General features: G+C 44.2%; 1 protein-coding gene across 2 annotated transcripts in view; it reads right to left on the bottom strand.

The window, feature by feature from the left end:
• Window positions 1-8812, bottom strand: part of rasal1 (RAS protein activator like 1) — a 140643-nt gene extending 131831 nt beyond the window's left edge. For both annotated transcript variants that reach the window (XM_033043341.1, XM_033043342.1), the window contains exons 1-2: window positions 8541-8812; window positions 8390-8446 (exon numbers count right to left, since the gene is read on the bottom strand). In XM_033043341.1, coding sequence (XP_032899232.1) covers window positions 8390-8446; window positions 8541-8605 — 122 coding nt within the window. In that variant the 5' untranslated portion in view covers window positions 8606-8812. The remainder of the gene's footprint in view (window positions 1-8389; window positions 8447-8540) is intronic.
• Between the last annotated feature and the right edge of the window lie 8396 nt (window positions 8813-17208).

Genomic DNA, 17208 nt, shown 5'->3' with positions numbered 1-17208 from the left:
TGGCATCTGAGTGACACTTGTGTTATTAATGTGAAAATCAACCAGTAACAAGCTGTGAGGATTTGCCAATGAATTGTGCACCACCACAGAGCTGGCAGAGGTGTACTCCACAATTAACTTTACAAATAAAATCACCTCCCGCTTAATCTCTGCGAGTTCATTGTAACCGCTAAATTTGGACATTGATTTCCCATTCAACTTAAAAACCGGGAGATTGACTGATTGTGGAAACAGGTCCTTCGGCCCACTGAATCCACGCTGGCTATCGATAGCCTGTTCACACTAGTTCTGTTATCCCACTTAATACTTAACTTTTATCCCTGTTGCCAGCCGGGCAACCTTGGCAGTTTTTTAGATTGCCAAATGACAGTTTAGGTGGTCATTTAAGATGGCTTGCATGACACGTGCTCGGACAAAGTGCGCAGTTACCAGTCGGAATTATGCTCAATGAAGCATTCACATATTATTTCTGCTTCAAATAAAGTCACAAACTAACATATTCACCAATCAAGACATGATATATACCACAATGACATGCAACAAAATTATAATACGGCATCTCAACTCTTTTTACACATTGCAATTAATGCAATTTTTATTATTTCTTTCCACTTCCAAACAAAAATATGGTTGGATTATTCAGCGTATGATCAACCTGTGTCAATAAATCCTGGAACTTGATAACATATATGCTTACCCATGCACACTACAGATTGATGCAAGCATGTTTTCTGTGAAGGACCGAAAATTATCATGACATGGCCATAGCATGGGTCGTTATTGCTAATGGTACAGAAACACTCTCGCTTCTCACATAATTTATCCACAACAAAATATACAGGTTGCAAGGAATTTTCTAAAGGCATTTTATGATAATAGCTGTTAAAACTGATTATACCCATCTGACAGGTTAAACATTACACTAACTAGCAAGAGATGGCCAAAGGACATAAATGCAGCAAATGTTATTTTGGTAATATATTTAAAGGTGTCAAGACGCCACATTACCGGACATTCAAATTAGATGTATGTGGCAATGAAGATACCCAGTTTGTAAGCAACAATTTTTTTTTAAATTGTTGATAAACGCTTTTTCCATCATTCCCACTTCAGAATTAACGTTAAAATTTCAACTGAAATATCTCTCGATCAAATTTGTGATGTATATGACTGACTGTAGAAGTAAAACCTGGATAAATCCAACGTATAGTTGTGAATGTTGCTCATTAAATAACTACAGTACTGATACTTCATATATAGAGCATTGATTTACCATTAAAATGAATTCTGTAATAACGTGTCAGTGACAATCGAACACTGCGGTTTCAATGTTTCACGTGTTCACAATTTAATTAATCCATCTTTATGGATTAAAACAAATAATAACATTGGGAATTAAAACATATTTGATTGCATTCCGTTTTCAAAAATAGTCAATGTTAGCTCTGAAGACATTTCCAGCACAATAGGGTTGGGAGTGGGGGGGGTGTATGAATCAGTGCAGGATGGATAGATGGTGGTGGGGGAGGGGGGGCTTGAGAAGGCAATCGGTGCGGATTGGATGGATTGAGGCAGGGGAATTAGTGCGTGTTGGTTGGAGTAGGTTAAATTGTGAGGGGAGAGCGTGGGGGATGTCAGTGGGGTTGAATGGGGGGGATCTGTGCAGGATGGATGGGGGGAGCAGTGCAGGATGGATGGGAAGGGGGGTCAGTACAGGATGAATTGGGGGAGCAGTGTAGGATTGATGGGGAGTGGCAGGAGAATCAATGCGAGGTGTTTAGGGAGATCAGTGCAGGATGAATAGATGGGGGGGGGAGGAGTAGATGAGGAGGGGAGGGGATAATGGGAGCATACAAGAGAGAGAGAGGAAGGGGCAGAGGAGGTGGGAAGGAAGGCCAGCGCTCCTCGGACAACACCTGTCAGGCACGGAAATAGCAATCAAAATATGGAGGGGACCGCGGACAGAATATCTTGGTGGCCACGCGCGCATGCGCACACTCACACACGCGCGCTGGGCTTCGGAGGCTCAATCCAGCATTAAATGCAGCTCAACTGCCTGTCTCGCCCAAAGACACTAGAAGAGCTCCTCTATAATCTTTGGTCTCGCCTACAACCCTGTCTCAATCCAGACAGGGACAGGCAGAGTTGAGCAGCGTTGCTTCTCTGCGCTGGCTGTGAGCCTGGGGGCGCAGCGCCTGTCTGACTCCCGCCGCCTCTGGCCACCCCCGGGAGAGGGGGCTCTCGGGTGGGCGGGGGGATGGTCCAGTGGCGGTTCGGTTGGCGGTGCCAATTTATTCCTTTGTGTTTTTCCCTGCAAGCAGTAACATCTCTACAGGACCTTGCTCCAAAGTCCAATGTCAGGAGGCAAAGCTTACACAAATGATGAAACACGAAGAGCAAAGAAAAAGTAAAGAAAAGCAAAGAAATCACTATTCTAGTTACCAGTTTTAAGAACCCTGAAAAGAGTAATTTGTTTCGCTTCAATTGTAAACGCACCCTATGCCAGAAACAGTGGTCTCCACCTAAACTGCATGCATCCATTCAATTAGAATAAGAGCATATATTGACAAAATTGCTGGAGAAACTCAGTGGGTGCGGCAGCATCTGTGGAGCGAAGGAAATAGGCAACGTTTCGGGCCGAAACTCTTCTTCAGGCTCGAAACGTTGCCTATTTCATTCGCTCCATAGATGCTGCCGCACCCGCTGAGTTTCTCCAGCAATTTTGTCTACCTTCGATTTTCCAGCATCTGCAGTTCCTTCTTGAACAAGTGCAATGCTTCTAGCAACATCATCTGCGAGATTAGTTGTGGTTGACATGCACCTCAAAACAATGTTTTTCAAAAAACCATAATTAAACACTTATCTCAGTTTACCCCAATACTTAATACCACTACAGGTATCAAAAACATTGCGCATTACCTACTAATCTTGCTTACACTATTTACAACTTCAAATGGAAACATTCTGTCTAAAGACATTTTTTTCAAAAGGTTCAATGATTCGATGATACTTTACTATTGTTTCAAACGTGGCACAGCTGGTAGAGCTGATGATGATGCTAGGGGCAATTTCGCCAAATTCAGGAGAATAATTTCACATACTTTAATAATCACAAACTCAAAATAGCACAAGACGTGACGGTAACAAAGTCAATAAATTAATCCACTTCCTTCTCAAATGGCCTGTGGCACATCATCCTTGCAACAAGTATTTAGCAATGACACGTTGCCTTTTAGTTTAATTTAGTTTTAAAGAAACAGCACAGAAACAGGCCCTTCGGCCCAACAAGTCCATGCCGACCAGTGATCGCCGTACACTAGCACTATCCAACATACTAGGGACAATTTACAATTTTACCGAAGCCAATTAACCCACAAACCTGCACGTCTTTGGCGTGTGGATGGAAACCGAAGCACCTGGGGTAAACCCACGCGGTCACGGGGAGAACATAAACAAACTCCGTAGACCCGGGTCTCTGGCGCTGTAAAGCAGAAACTCTACTGCTGTGCCACCGTGCCGCCCCGTGTGATAAGTATTAAAAATGTATATTCATGCGTTAAGAGAGGGCCAATGCAAATTCTGCAGGAAACAGTGGACAATCAGAAAAGTAAAACAAGCCACCCTCACAAACAATGCAAACTAAAACAACTTTGAATGATACAGCACAGAAAAAGGCCCTTCAACCCACTCTGTCTGTGCCGAACATGAAGGCAAGATAAACCAATCTCCTCCCCCTGCACGTGATTCATATCTCTCCATTCCCAGCATAACCATGTGCCCATCTAAAAACATCTTAAACAGCGCTATCATATCTGGCTCCACCACAACCCCGTGGCAGCATGTTCCAGGCACCCACCACCCAATATGTTAAAAAAAACTTACCCCGCACATCTCCTTTCAACTTTGCCCCTTTCACCTTAAAGCTACGACCACTTGTGTTTGACATTTCCACCCTGGGGGAAAAGGTTCTGACTGTCTACCCTGTCTGTACCATAATTGTGAGAGTGGATACAGAGGAAGAAATACATATTTTCACTGTCTATTTTCTGTTTGTCTATCTTTATTTTTCAGCTCTGATGATAACTATGCACCGAAAATATAGTCTCCAGCTGCTGATAACTTGCTATGCTACAAGACTTTTGATTTGATTTCTGTTTGTCGATTTTTTTATTTGTTCACAGAATGTGGACCTGACTGGCAATGTTGGAATTTGTTGTCAGTCCTTTGTTGCGTCTGCATTGTGGAGATAGTTAAGAGGCAATCACATTTAAGAGGTGTTTGGATAGGCACACTGATACGCAGGGAATGGAAGAATATAGGTCATGTACAGGCAGACAGGAGTTGATCTTAGCATCATGTTTGACAGTCATTGTGAGCTAAAACGTGTTCCTGTGCTGTATGTTCTACAGTTAGACACACAGTGCTGAAGTAATTCAACAGGTCAGGAAGCATCTCTGGAGACAAAGGATGGCTAATATTTCGGATTGGGGCTGAAGGCGTCTTTGGAATGAAGGCGTCTGAAAAATGGTCCCAATCCGAAACGTCACCCATCCTTTATCTCCAGAGATGCTGTCTGACCTGAGTTACTCCAGCACTTTGTGTTTTAGTTTGTACACCAGCATCTGCAGTTCCTTGCGTCTCCTCTTTCATCCATCCTAATATTGTCTCACGAAGGTTAGCAGCAGATTTTGTTTGATGACTGTACTGTGAGGCATCAATAAACAATATAGTCTGTAAATGGCACTATAGAAATACAGGCTGGTGTTGATCTGCAGGTTTAGTTTAGCTTAGAGATACAGTGCAGAAACAGGCCCTTCGGCCGACCGAATCCACGCCAACCAACGATTCCCATGCACTGCACTATCCTACATGCTAGGGACAATTTACAATGTTTTTTAAACTGAAGCCAAATTAACCCGCAAACCTGTACGTCTTTGGAGTGTGGGAGGAAGCACCCAGGAAAAACCCACGCTGTCACAGAGAGAACGTACAAACTCCATAGAGACAGCACCCGTAGTCAGGATCAAACCCGGGTCTCTGGCACCGTAAGGTAGCTACTCTACCGCTACACCACCGTGCCGCCCCAATTAACTGTGAAAATTAACTGTTTCTGAATAGACAGTGGAGAGATGAAGGTGCTTTGCATTCTACGTGGTGTATGTGGAGACGTTTATACTATTCGTAAATATCTGAATTTTTGGACCCATGGACTAAGAGATTGTTCATATGCAGTTAAGAACGTAACATCTAGCAGCGGGAGTAGGTCATTTACTCGAGCTTACTCCAACATTCATCAAACTTATAGCTGATCTTCCAGGAAACATATAGATCTGCTTGGTATGCTCAATACTTAATTTGATATAAGGTCAACTGTTACTCATTATATCTATGAAGCATAGAATAGCACAGCACAGAAACAGATCCTTCAGCCCACAATGTCCATGCCGAACATAATGCCAAGCTAAACAAATCTCCTCTGCGTACACATGGTCCATATCCCTCCATTCCCTTCATATCTACATGCCTAGGTAAAAGCCTCTTAAACCCGACTATTGTACCTGCCTCCACCACTATACATGGCACATAATTCGGAAAACAAATTTGAGATATTCAGCCTGCAGATCTAATAGTCATTTAAAAATAAATCTTTAAGATGCACACATTATAAATTTGTGGTTCAGTGGCGCAGTGGTAGAGTTGATCCCGACTACAGGTGATGTCTGCGCGGAGTTTGTGCATTCGCCCTGTGACCGCGTGGGTTTACTCCGGATGCTCCCGTTTCATCCCACATTCCAAAGATGCGCAGGTTCGTACGTTGATCAGTTTCCGTAAAATTGTCCCAAGAGTGTAGGACAGAACTAGTGTAAGGGATATCATTGGTCGGTGAGGACATGGTGGGCCGAAGGGCCTGTTTCCATCCTCTATCTGTAAACGAAACTAAAACTTCAAAGTCATTCAATATTTTAAAGGGTGCAGATGGGTGGAGGAAAATATCTAACTTTCCTATCACCAACTAGCAAACAGTCCTAACCTACCATTCACCTCACTGGAGACCCTCGGACTATCTTTAATCGGACTTTATACGTTATTTCCTTCATCCTGTATCTGTACACTGTGGACTGTTTAATTGTAATCATGTATAGTCTTTCCACTGACTGGATAGCATGCAACAACAAAAAGCTTTTCACCATACCTCGGTACACGTGACATTAATAACCAACTAAACTAAAAAAAACATAAAATTCGAAAAGTTCTCCCTGAGCACTAACATAAACCAGTTTGTTGGAGGAGTTCCCCACACATTCTATGTGGTGTATATGTAGGGTTTAGTACCATTTGTAAATATATGAATTTTAGGTTACCTGAAAGGAATGGAAATCTTATATATATGCAGGAAGGAACTGCAGATGCTGGCTTGAACCGAAGAGAGGCACAAAATGCTGGAGTAACTCAGCGGGACAGGCAGCATCCATGGGGAGAAGGAATGACTGACGTTTCAGGGTCGAGCCCTTTCTTTTGAGTCTGAAGAAGGGTCTCCACTCAAAATATCACCCATTCCTTCTAACCAGAGATGCTGCCTGTCCCGCTGAGTTACTCCAGCATTTTGTAGAAATCTTGCATATGTTTGTTTTGCTCAGAAACAGAAACTGAAGTCCAATTAAGATAAGTACCATTATAAGCAAAATGGGTCTTATAAAACAAAATGCCATTCACCTGGTGAACATGAAGAAGTATGAGTGATTCCTCTAGGTGACCTTGTCACAAAGTACTTAAGAAAATTGGACAATTGTAATCTCAGCAGTGAATCTCAGGACTGTGTTTTGTTGTTAGCTCGAGTGCACGTTTATTGGGCAGCTATTTACTTCTGAGCTGAACAGGCCACGAAGGAGTTGAAACAGGTTCACAATAATCAATCTATTAAAGGCATTACTTCTCAGTAACTAGATAGTGTTATATTTATCCACAAGCTAAAACCAATAGAAGAGAGAAATTTAAAATAAAAACAGAGCATGCAGGAAATACTCAGCAGGTCAAGCAGCATCTGTGGTGAGGAAAGAGAGCTGCCCAACACTCTCCTTGGCTAATATTCTACACATCTGGACCTCCGAGGTCATCCACTGAATGTGCAGTACAGTGCAGCAATTATAAGGAACAGAGATTTGGTTTGACATTGTTAGCCAAAGTTTGTTGACCAATATTTTGAGGACACAACTTGTCTTGATTCCTCAATATACGTCTTCTCGGATCTGAACCAAATAGTGAACTCAGCTGGACTTTGGATACAGGTTGGGCAGTCTAGTTTAATTTAGAGATACAACATGGGAACAGGCCCTTCGGCCCACTGGATCCATGCTGACCATCGATCACCGTTCACACTAGTTCTATGTTATCCCACTTTTTCATCCAGAGGAAATTTTTAGTGTCCAATTAACCTACAAACCCAAATGTCTTTGGAATGTGTGGGGAAACTGGAGCTCCACTAAATGTGCCACCGTGCCACCCATCACATTCCTTTGCTCCAGCACAGGGACGCAGATGGTAGAGCCGCTGCCTCACAACATCAGAGACCCGTGTGCAATCCTGACCTCGGCTGCTGTCTGTGTGGAGTTTGCACATTCTCCCTGTGACTGCGTGGGTTTTCCCCGGGTGCTCTGGTTTCCTCCCACATCCAAAGACGTGCAGGTGTGTAGGTTACTTGGCCTCTGTAAATTGTCCCCAAGTGGATTGATGAGTGGATGAGAAAGTGAGGTAATATAAAACTAGTGCGAACCGATGATCTACGGTCAGCATGGACTCAGTGGACCGAAGGGCCTGTTTCCATTGCTGTATCACTAAACATGCATGGATGTAAGAAGTTCAACTCACGTACAATAGGTAGAGCAAAGGGAGAGATACAGAGTGCAGAATGTCATTCTTGCATCAGTTCTATAGACACAGTCCAAAGTCCACAATGGGGTAGAGGTGAATTGGACAGTACCCCGGCTCATGGATGGACTGTTCAGAAACCTGATAATGGAGGGGGGAAAGCTGTTCCTGAGGCTGGCGGTGCTTGTTTTCAAGCATCTGCACCTTCTGCGGGGCGGGAGAAGAAGGGGTGACCGGGGGGTGTGGGAAAGTCTTGGATTAAACTGAAACTGCAGCGTGTTCTCTGCAGTCGAACCTGTCCACACAGAAACCAGGTATCCGTAAAGACAACGTGGGCAATATAGGGCAAAGAATGCGAGCGGAGAAATCACAGTGCATTAACACACTTCCGTGCGATTCATAGAGTGTTCCTCGAAATGCAACAGATGGGCGAGACTTCTACAGCCTAATCTCCCCCAATTAGACACATGGCGGATCCTCACACACACACACATACACATAGCTACTGTAATAACCCACTCACCTCGCCACCACTTCATTATCCACCTTGATCAGGCAGTAAGGATCACTGGTACCAGATCTGAAACAAAACGCACCAGAATTAATAAACCATTAGTCCACCTGTACACGGTGTCACAGGTTGCAATGGAAGATGCACAAGGCAGGAAACTTACACGTCCTTTGCTGGCAAATTTCTTCCCTCGATAAGACGAAAATACAAGGTGGTGTTCCTAGCCATGACGGATGCGCCAATGCAAAGTTTATTTCTTTATTTATAAGGCGATGTGACAGCACTTGGACCTTGTTGCATTCATCCCCCTCGTCAGCCGCCGCCGAGCGCTGACTCCTGCAAGAGACACGGGAATCCCTTCTCCCCGCCTCTGCAAATCCACCAAGTCAATCAATGAAGCCAAGACTGAGACACAGACGGACACCTCCACCAGGTCGCCTCCCTCCCACACTTCAACTTGCCTGCTTCACGCCCACAACTTGAAGCCGCTGAAATGCGTGTGCGTGTGATTTGGCAGTGTTTGAATGAAAGCAGCCACGGGCAAGACTTTAAAAGCTTGCGAGGTAAAGGAATATATGCTCAGCATTGGAGTGGAGAGCATGTCTGCCTCCTACCGGTGGCACGGCGGGTTGCAGAGGCATTGGCGACAATTCTGTTCAGGCTAAACAACCTTAGAGCCATCGGACAATGTGTATTGAGAAGGATTTGAGTGCTACTCCCCTATCAGACTTAAGAAAAAATTTATTACAGCATATCACTAATAAAGCAAGCTCTAAAGTTGCAGTGAATTCCATTATTGTTTGGTTTATTGTTGTAATTTTAGATTTAGGTTTATTATTATTTTAAAAAAAGGACCCAAAATGCTGGAGTAATTCAGCAGGTCAGGCACCATCTTCACTTTTTGCATCCTCTCGTTATCACCTTTTCCACAGCGAACAATGGACCATTGTGTGCTCCAACTGTCCTTGGTCATTGTTACTGGCTTTGATTTGTTCTTTTCAAACCTTTCATTCATTTGTTCTTGATACCTTTTCATATCTCTAGTTTCCCTCTCCCCCTGACTCTCGGTCTGAAGAAGGGTCTCGACCCGAAACATCAATGATTCATTTTCTCCAGAGATGCTGCCTGACCCGCTGAGTTACTTCAGCATTTTGTGTCTATCTCTGGAGAACATGGATAGATGACGTTTCGGGTCGGGACCCTTCTTCAGACTGACACTTATTATTGTCACAGTGAAAAGCTTTGTTTTGCATGCTGTCCAATCAAGTCATTGTACATAAATGTGCAATGTAGGTTAATTGGCTTCTGTAATTTGTCCCTAGTGTGTAGGATAGAACTAACGTACGAGTGATCGTTGGTCTGCACGGACTCGGTGGGTCGAAGGGCCAGTTTCCACACTGTATCTGTAAAACTAAAACTAAATCAAAACTAATGGGGTTAAGAGGGGGAAATAGGACAGCCACGATCGAATAGCGGAGCAGACTCGATGGGCCGAATGGCCCAATCCTGCTCCTATAACTTGGTCAAACTTATAGGCGGCATAGTGGCGCAGCATAGAGTTGCGGCCTTACCGCGCCAGAGATCCGGGTTCGATCCTGACTATGGATGCTGTGTCTACGGAGTCTGTACGTTCTCCCCGTGACCATTGTAGGTTTTCTCCGGGATCTCCGGTTTCCTCCCACTCACCAAAGACGTACAGGTTTATGGGTTAATTGGCTCGGTAAAATTGTAAATTGCCCCTAGTGTGTGTAGGACTAGCTGGTCAGCGTGGACTTGGTGCGCTTAAGGGTCTATTTCCGCGCTGTATCTCTAAACTAAACTAAAGAATGCTGTGACTCACCTTTGTTAACATGATAGAGAAACATATTCTTGGAGATCTCAATCTGGGTATCCAAGCCTCTTATGCCCTTAGACTCAGAAGTCATGAGTTGATCAGTCTCATGGCAGGCTCGGGCGTTTGTAGGTTGATTATTCCATCTATGAGTAAGTAGGACGGCAGTTGGCACAATGGGCTAAGTGTTCGGCTGGCAACCGGAAGGTAGCTGGTTCGAATACCGCTTGGAGTGCATACTGTCGTTGTGTCCTTGGGCAAGACACTTCACCCACCTTTGCCTGTGTGTGTGAATGTAATTATGTGAAGCACTTTGGGGTCAATGCAAGTTGACTAAAAATGTGCTATATAAATAAAGACATTTAATTTAATTTAATACCTGTGGCCACAGCTGGATTGTTAAACTGACTGCTGGCATTTGAATAAGAATTGCCTGCGTGCTGCTTCTCCACAGAAACACGAAAAAAGACTTAACTTGGCTGCCCTTAGAGTAAAGGACATTGAGAGTGACGGGGCAGGAAGACCTCAAAGCATTGTCTAAGGACACGCATTGATAGTTGTCCATCAGAGCCTGACAGTGAATTACTGTGGCAGGAAGAAGTCATTGTTCAGAATAAGACAGGACTGATTCATAAAGTTCATGTCGTCAGATTTCAAGTTTGAACTGCCTTAATTACAATTACAAAAATGCTTGCCTATTTTCTTTTAAAAAAAAACACGACTTTCCACTTTCTGATGAGGCGGTACAGTGGTACAGCAGGTAGTGCTACTGCCTCGCAGTGCCAGCGACCCGGGATCGATTCTGACCTCAGGTGCTGTCTATCAGGTGCGGGCGTTTGCACATTCTCCCCGTGGTTACGTGGGTTTCCCCTGGTTGCTCCGGTTTCCTTACACATCCCAAAGACGTGTGTTTGTAGGTTAATTGGCCCCTAGTGTGTAGAGAGTGACTGAGAAGTGGGATAACATAGATCTAGTGTGATTGTGGACTCGGTGGGCAGTAGGGCCTGCTGTATCTTTCAATAAAAAAACAAAACATTGCATTAATGAGGCTTTGTTGAGTTTGGTTTAGTTAAGTTTCGACATACAGCATGGAAACAGATCCTTCAGCCCACCAAGTCCGTGCTAACCATCGATCACCCAAACACTAATTCTATCCTACACACTGAGGGCCAATTAACCTCCAAACCAGCACATCTTGGGAATTTGTGAGGAAACAGGAGCACCCGGAGAAAACCCAGGTGGTCACAGGGAGAACGTGCAAACTCCACACTAGCAGAACGTGCAGGACTCTTTAGTTCTATCTAGTTTAAAAAAAAAAAGGAAGTAAAAGGCAAAAGGTATTGGAGACAATGTAATAATAATTGACAATATTATCAATTTAAAAATGTAAGACTGTAATGATGTAATAGGTTATGTACCTATCTCCAATAAAAAATATTTTCAAAAAAAAAAAAAGAACGTGCAGGATGGGAGAAAGATGTGCCAGGCAAATTGTTTATAAAGAGAGTGGTGGGTGCCTGGAATGCGCTGCCAAAGGTGATGGTAACATTTAGGAAACTTTCAGAGAGGCACATGGATATGCAGGGAATGGAGGGATATCGTTCACCTGCAGGCAAAGGAGATTAGTTTAACTTGGCATCATGTTCGGCACGGACATTGTGGGCCGAAGGGCCGGTTCCTGTGCTGTACTGTTCTATGTTCTATGTATGTTTCTAGAACATAGAACAGTACAACACAAGAACAGGCCCTTCGGCCCACAACGCTTGTGTTGATCATGATACCAAGACCATCTCTTATCTACCTGTGCATAATCCACATCCCTCTGTATCCACCTGCTTATCCAAAAGCTTAAATGCCACTATCGTTGCTGATGAAGAATACACAAGCAAATCTACCTTTTTCCAAGATCTGTATTTGTACAGTTGCCATTTTACATTCAATGATTTTTGGCAATAATTTGAGTACTTTTGTTTGTCTGTACTGCACCAGTCCTGAATTTTAAAACAACTTTAATGAATAAAATTGACAAATAGAATTCAGAAGAGTGCAGACAACAGCTGCCTAATATACACTCATTATAGGCCAGCCGGCAGTTGGACAGGAGTTTGACAAATCTTGTGTGAAATGTCAACACCCCCTAGCTGCTGAAGGAGACAGGTTTCCCCAGAGAATAGAAGGATATCCCACAGGACATATGAATATTAATTAAATCAAGTGCAGCACACATTGCCCTTTCTGATAATACATCACATTCATGCTCTGGCAGTAGATCAGGAATATAATGGATTATTTTTTGGGAAGGTGTGTGGTACCCATTCCAATGACTTCCTGTATTATCTTTTCATACCAAAATGATTTGAGTATAGGAGCAGGGAGGTTCTACTGCAGTTGTACAGGGTCTTGGTGAGACCACACCTGAAGTATTGCGTACAGTTTTGGTCTCCTAATCTGAGGAAAGACATTCTTGCCATAGAGGGAGTACAGAGAAGGTTCACCAGACTGATTCCTGGGATGGCAGGACTTTCATATGAAGAAAGACTGGATAGACTCGGCTTGTTCTCGCTAGAATTTAGAAGATTGAAGGGGGATCTTATAGAAACTTACAAAATTCTTAAGGGGTTGGACAGGCTAGATGCAGGAAGATTATTCCCGATGTTGGGGAAGTCCAGAACAAGGGGTCACAGTTTAAGGATAAGGGGGAAATCTTTTAGGACCGAGATGAGAAAATCATTTTTTACACAGAGAGTGGTGAATCTGTGGAATTCTCTGCCACAGAAGGTAGTTGAGGCCAGTTCATTGGCTATATTTAAGAGGGAGTTAGATGTGGCCCTTGTGGCTAAAGGGATCAGGGGGTATGGAGAGAAGGCAGGTACAGGATACTGAGTTGGATGATCAGCCATGATCATATTGAAGGGCCGAATGGCCTACTCCTGCACCTATTTTCTATGTTTCTATGTTTCTATGTCTATCTCCGTTCTTCTTTCCGCGGATGCGGGCCGGACTGCCTGACTATTTGCAAGCATTTTCTGTTTTAGCTCATTTCACTCCTACCACCGGGAAGAAAGTACAGGAGTCTGAAAACTGTTATCTCTACTTTAGGTTGTAGACTTTGGAGATACAGGCCCTTCAGTCCACCATGTCTGTGTCTACCAGCGATCACCCTGTACACTAACACCATCCTACATATTACGGACAATTTACAATTTATTGAAGACAATTAACCTACGAACCTGAACACCTTTGGATATGGAGTTTGTATGTTCTCTCTGTGACTGTGTGTGTTTCCTCCAGGTGCTCTGGTTTCCTCCCATATTCCAACGATGAACAGGTTTATTGTTTAATTGGATTCAGTAAAAAAAATGGCCCTAGTGTGTAGGATAGTGCTAGTGTATGGGGCGATAATTGGTCGGCATGAACTCGGTGGGCTGAAGGGCCTGTTTCTGCACTGTATCTCTAAAATAAAATTAAGTAAAATGGTGCGACAGATTGCCCCACATGTAGCCATGCTGACTATTCCTAAAATAGCCGAATGCAGTGTTGAACTCTTTCTGCTGGATTGGGGCTCTAGGTAAAGGGATCATATTCTAAAATGTACAGTCAGGCTTTCCAGAAGAGAAGGTAGGAAGCATTGTATGGAAAGGCAGGTAGAAGTTTGGATCTACCTGTCCACAGCAGCGGCGTAAGACATAAGGAACCGCAGATGCTGGAACCTTGAGCAAAAGACAAAGTGCTGGAGGAACTCAGCGAGTCAGGCAGGGAATGAATTGGCAACATTTCATGTCAGTCTCAAGAAGAGACAAACCCAAAATCTCATCTTTCCTGTATCCACCCATCACTTGCCAGGCTTTGCCATACACTATTTTCCAGCTTTCTCTCACCCTACTACAATCAGTCTGAAGAAATATCTGGACCCGATAAGGTCGCCTGTCCATTCCCTACACAGATGCTGCCTGTCCCGCTGAGTTTCTCCAGCAATTCATGTTTTGACCATTCAATGCGAGTTCAACTCTCAGATTTAAATTTTCAAGTTGGTAGATCCTTGGTAATTTGAGTTGTTTAGGGATATGGGAAAAAGATCAGGACATAAATCAGTCACAATCTCATTAAAGCACTTGAGGGCTGTACTCTTGGTCCACTTCGGCATTCCTCTTACACTAAGATCTAAAAACAATCACTATTGATATACAGAAAAAGACACAAAGTTTTGGAGTAACTCAGCAGATCAGTCCCAACCCAAAATGTCACATATTCAAGGTTCTCCAGAGATGCTGACAGACTCCAGAACTTTGTGTCTTTTTTTTGGTAAACCGGCATCTGCAGTTCCTTTTGTCTACCACTGATATAAGCTGCGCTGAAATACAGGAAACTTTATGCCAGTTACAAGAAGTTTGCAGAGGCTTGTGGGTTTGTGCTTATACTGTATTGTGCAGATAGGAAGGGTTTAGAGAGCTATGGGCCAAATGCAGGCAAATTGAATTAGCCCAGTCTGCCAACTTGGTTGGCATGGACATCAGTTCATATGTTCTAGGAGCAGAATTAGGCCATTCAGTCCAACAGCCCATCATGTCTACTCCGCCATTCAACCATGGCTGATCTATCTTTCCCTCTCAACCCCATTCTCCTCTCTTAACCCCTGACTAATCAAGAATCTGTCAATCTCCACCATAATTTCCATTGACTTGATCTTCACAACCTTCTGTGGCAATGAATTCCACAGATTCAACACCCTCTGACTAGGGAAATTCCTCCTCGTCTCCTTTCTAAAGGTACGTCCTTTTAGTCTGAGGTTGTGCCCTCTGGTCCTAGACTCTCCCACTGGTGGAAACATCCTTTCCACATCCACTCTATCCAGACCTGGATTAGGGCAAGGTGGGCCGAAGGGCCTGTTTCGTGCTGTACAGCTCTATGAATCTATGACTCTACATTCCTGGACCTCAGGAAGAACACGCCATGGCAACGACCACAAACATCGTCATATTTGCAGTCATTCCAGACAGTGTCTGTGGGAGGGATAAGCTGCTCGTTACTGATTGTTGATGGATCATTATGTTAACATGAATCATTAAATGGGAAGTCGCTTATACTGATCCCGCTGCAATATTCATCTCACCACCCAATGCTGCGCATTTACCAGTACATTACTGGATGTCACAATAGTTAGTTTAGAGATACAGCACGGAAACAGGCCAATCAGCCTTCCGAGACCACGCCGAACAGCAATCACCCCATACACTAGCACTATCTACACACTAGGAACAATTTACAATTCATAAAGTTAAATAGCCTACATACCTGTAAGTCTCTGGAACGGATGCGTTACAATACACGCTCCGGGTTCCTCCCACATTCCAAAGACGTGCAGCTTTGTAGGTTAAATGGCTTCTGTAAATTGTCCCTAGCGTGTAGGATAGAAGTAGTGTACTCTGGTTGGTGCAGAGTCCGTGTACTGAAGGGTCTGTTTCCACATGGTATCTCTAAGCTAGACTAATTTGAGCAAGATTCCAGCATCTGCAGTTCCTTGGCCACCCAAAATGATCCCAGTCTGAGATCTTCAAAGGCCTCCAGTAGCTACACTCTGATCTGAGCACATGACAAAACATGGAGAGTAATCTTTGTGCCCCAATGGACTGAACCCTCAATGCCATCAAGTTAGTCATGTACCAACAACTAAAGCACATCCCCATGAACTCAGGAGAGGAAAAGATGTTAAGGTTTTTCTACCGCAACTCCAGATATAAGGCAAAACCACACAAAGGGTGGTCTATCTTTTTTTATTTCCCCCGACAAGTTTTGTCTATAGAAAATACGGTGGCACAGTGGCGCAGCTGGTAGAGCAGCTGCCAAATTGCGCCAGGTTCGATCCTAACATCGGGTGCTGTGTGTGTGGACTTTGCACCATCTCCCTGTGACCGAGTGGGTTTCCTCCAGGTGCTCTGGTTTCCACCCACATCCCAAAGTCGTGCGGGTTTGTAGGTTATTAGGCTCTCCGTAAATTGTCCCCTAGTGTATAGGGAGTGGATGCAAAGCTTGGATAACTGTCTCTGGCCATTGTCCAACCATCTGCCTATTAACCCCCACCCCCTCGCCTGTGTTCACCTATTACCTGTCACGCTTTGTCCTGCCCTCATCTCTTCCAGCTTTCTTCTTTAGTCTGATCCAAAACATCACCTATCCATGTTCTCCAGAGATGCTGCCTGACCTGCTGAGTTACTCCAACACTCAGAGTCTTTGTTGTTGGAGAACATAAAACTAGTGTGGACGGGTGATTGATGGTTGGCGTGGACTCAGTGGGCCAAAGGGCCTGTTTCCGTGCTATAGCTCATGCAAAATTTATAAATGAAAAGGGATAACAGAACTGGTGTGAATAGGTGGTCACTGGTCAACATGGACATGGTGGGCCAAAGGGCCTGTTTCCATTCAATAGCTCTATATGAAACCTATAAATGAAAAGTGGGATAACATAGAACTGGTGTGAACAGCTGATCGATGGTCGGCGTGGGCTCGGTGGGCCTGTTTCCACGCTGCATCTTTCAATCAGTCAATCAATCAATTTCAGCCTCAGAAGCAGCCAGAGTCCAGGACACCCGACAGTGACCAACAGCGAGAGTAGACAGACAGTGGATTTCCTCAAAAGACCCGGCCAGACTGGGTCAGGGCCGGACAGACACCGCTGAGCGGAGGTTTGATTAGTCACGGGAAGTTCCGACTTGCAAGTCAGGGACGTTGAGGATGACATGGTCTCCCTGGAGCTGAGCGTCCCAGCCACTTGCCCAGAGAGGCTGTCTGCTCCCATCCCATGCCACAGCCACAGTGAGTCAACATCTCTCGGGCTGTCAGGCCACCACCCAACTGGCAGCTCTGCATTTCCACTTTTTGGAAGAGATCAAACGTTTCAGTTGCTAGGAGACGGCAAATATTCTCTTAGGGTGAAGGATACCTTTCAGATTTTTTGTGACCGTCTACAGTATTCCTTCTTTCAACGGCTCAACAACACTTTGAT

Source organism: Amblyraja radiata, chromosome 25, assembly GCF_010909765.2.
Source record: "Amblyraja radiata isolate CabotCenter1 chromosome 25, sAmbRad1.1.pri, whole genome shotgun sequence".
Classification (NCBI taxonomy): domain Eukaryota; kingdom Metazoa; phylum Chordata; class Chondrichthyes; order Rajiformes; family Rajidae; genus Amblyraja; species Amblyraja radiata.
Note: the sequence above shows the minus strand (reverse complement) of the source record. Positions and strands in the feature narration are given on the sequence as shown.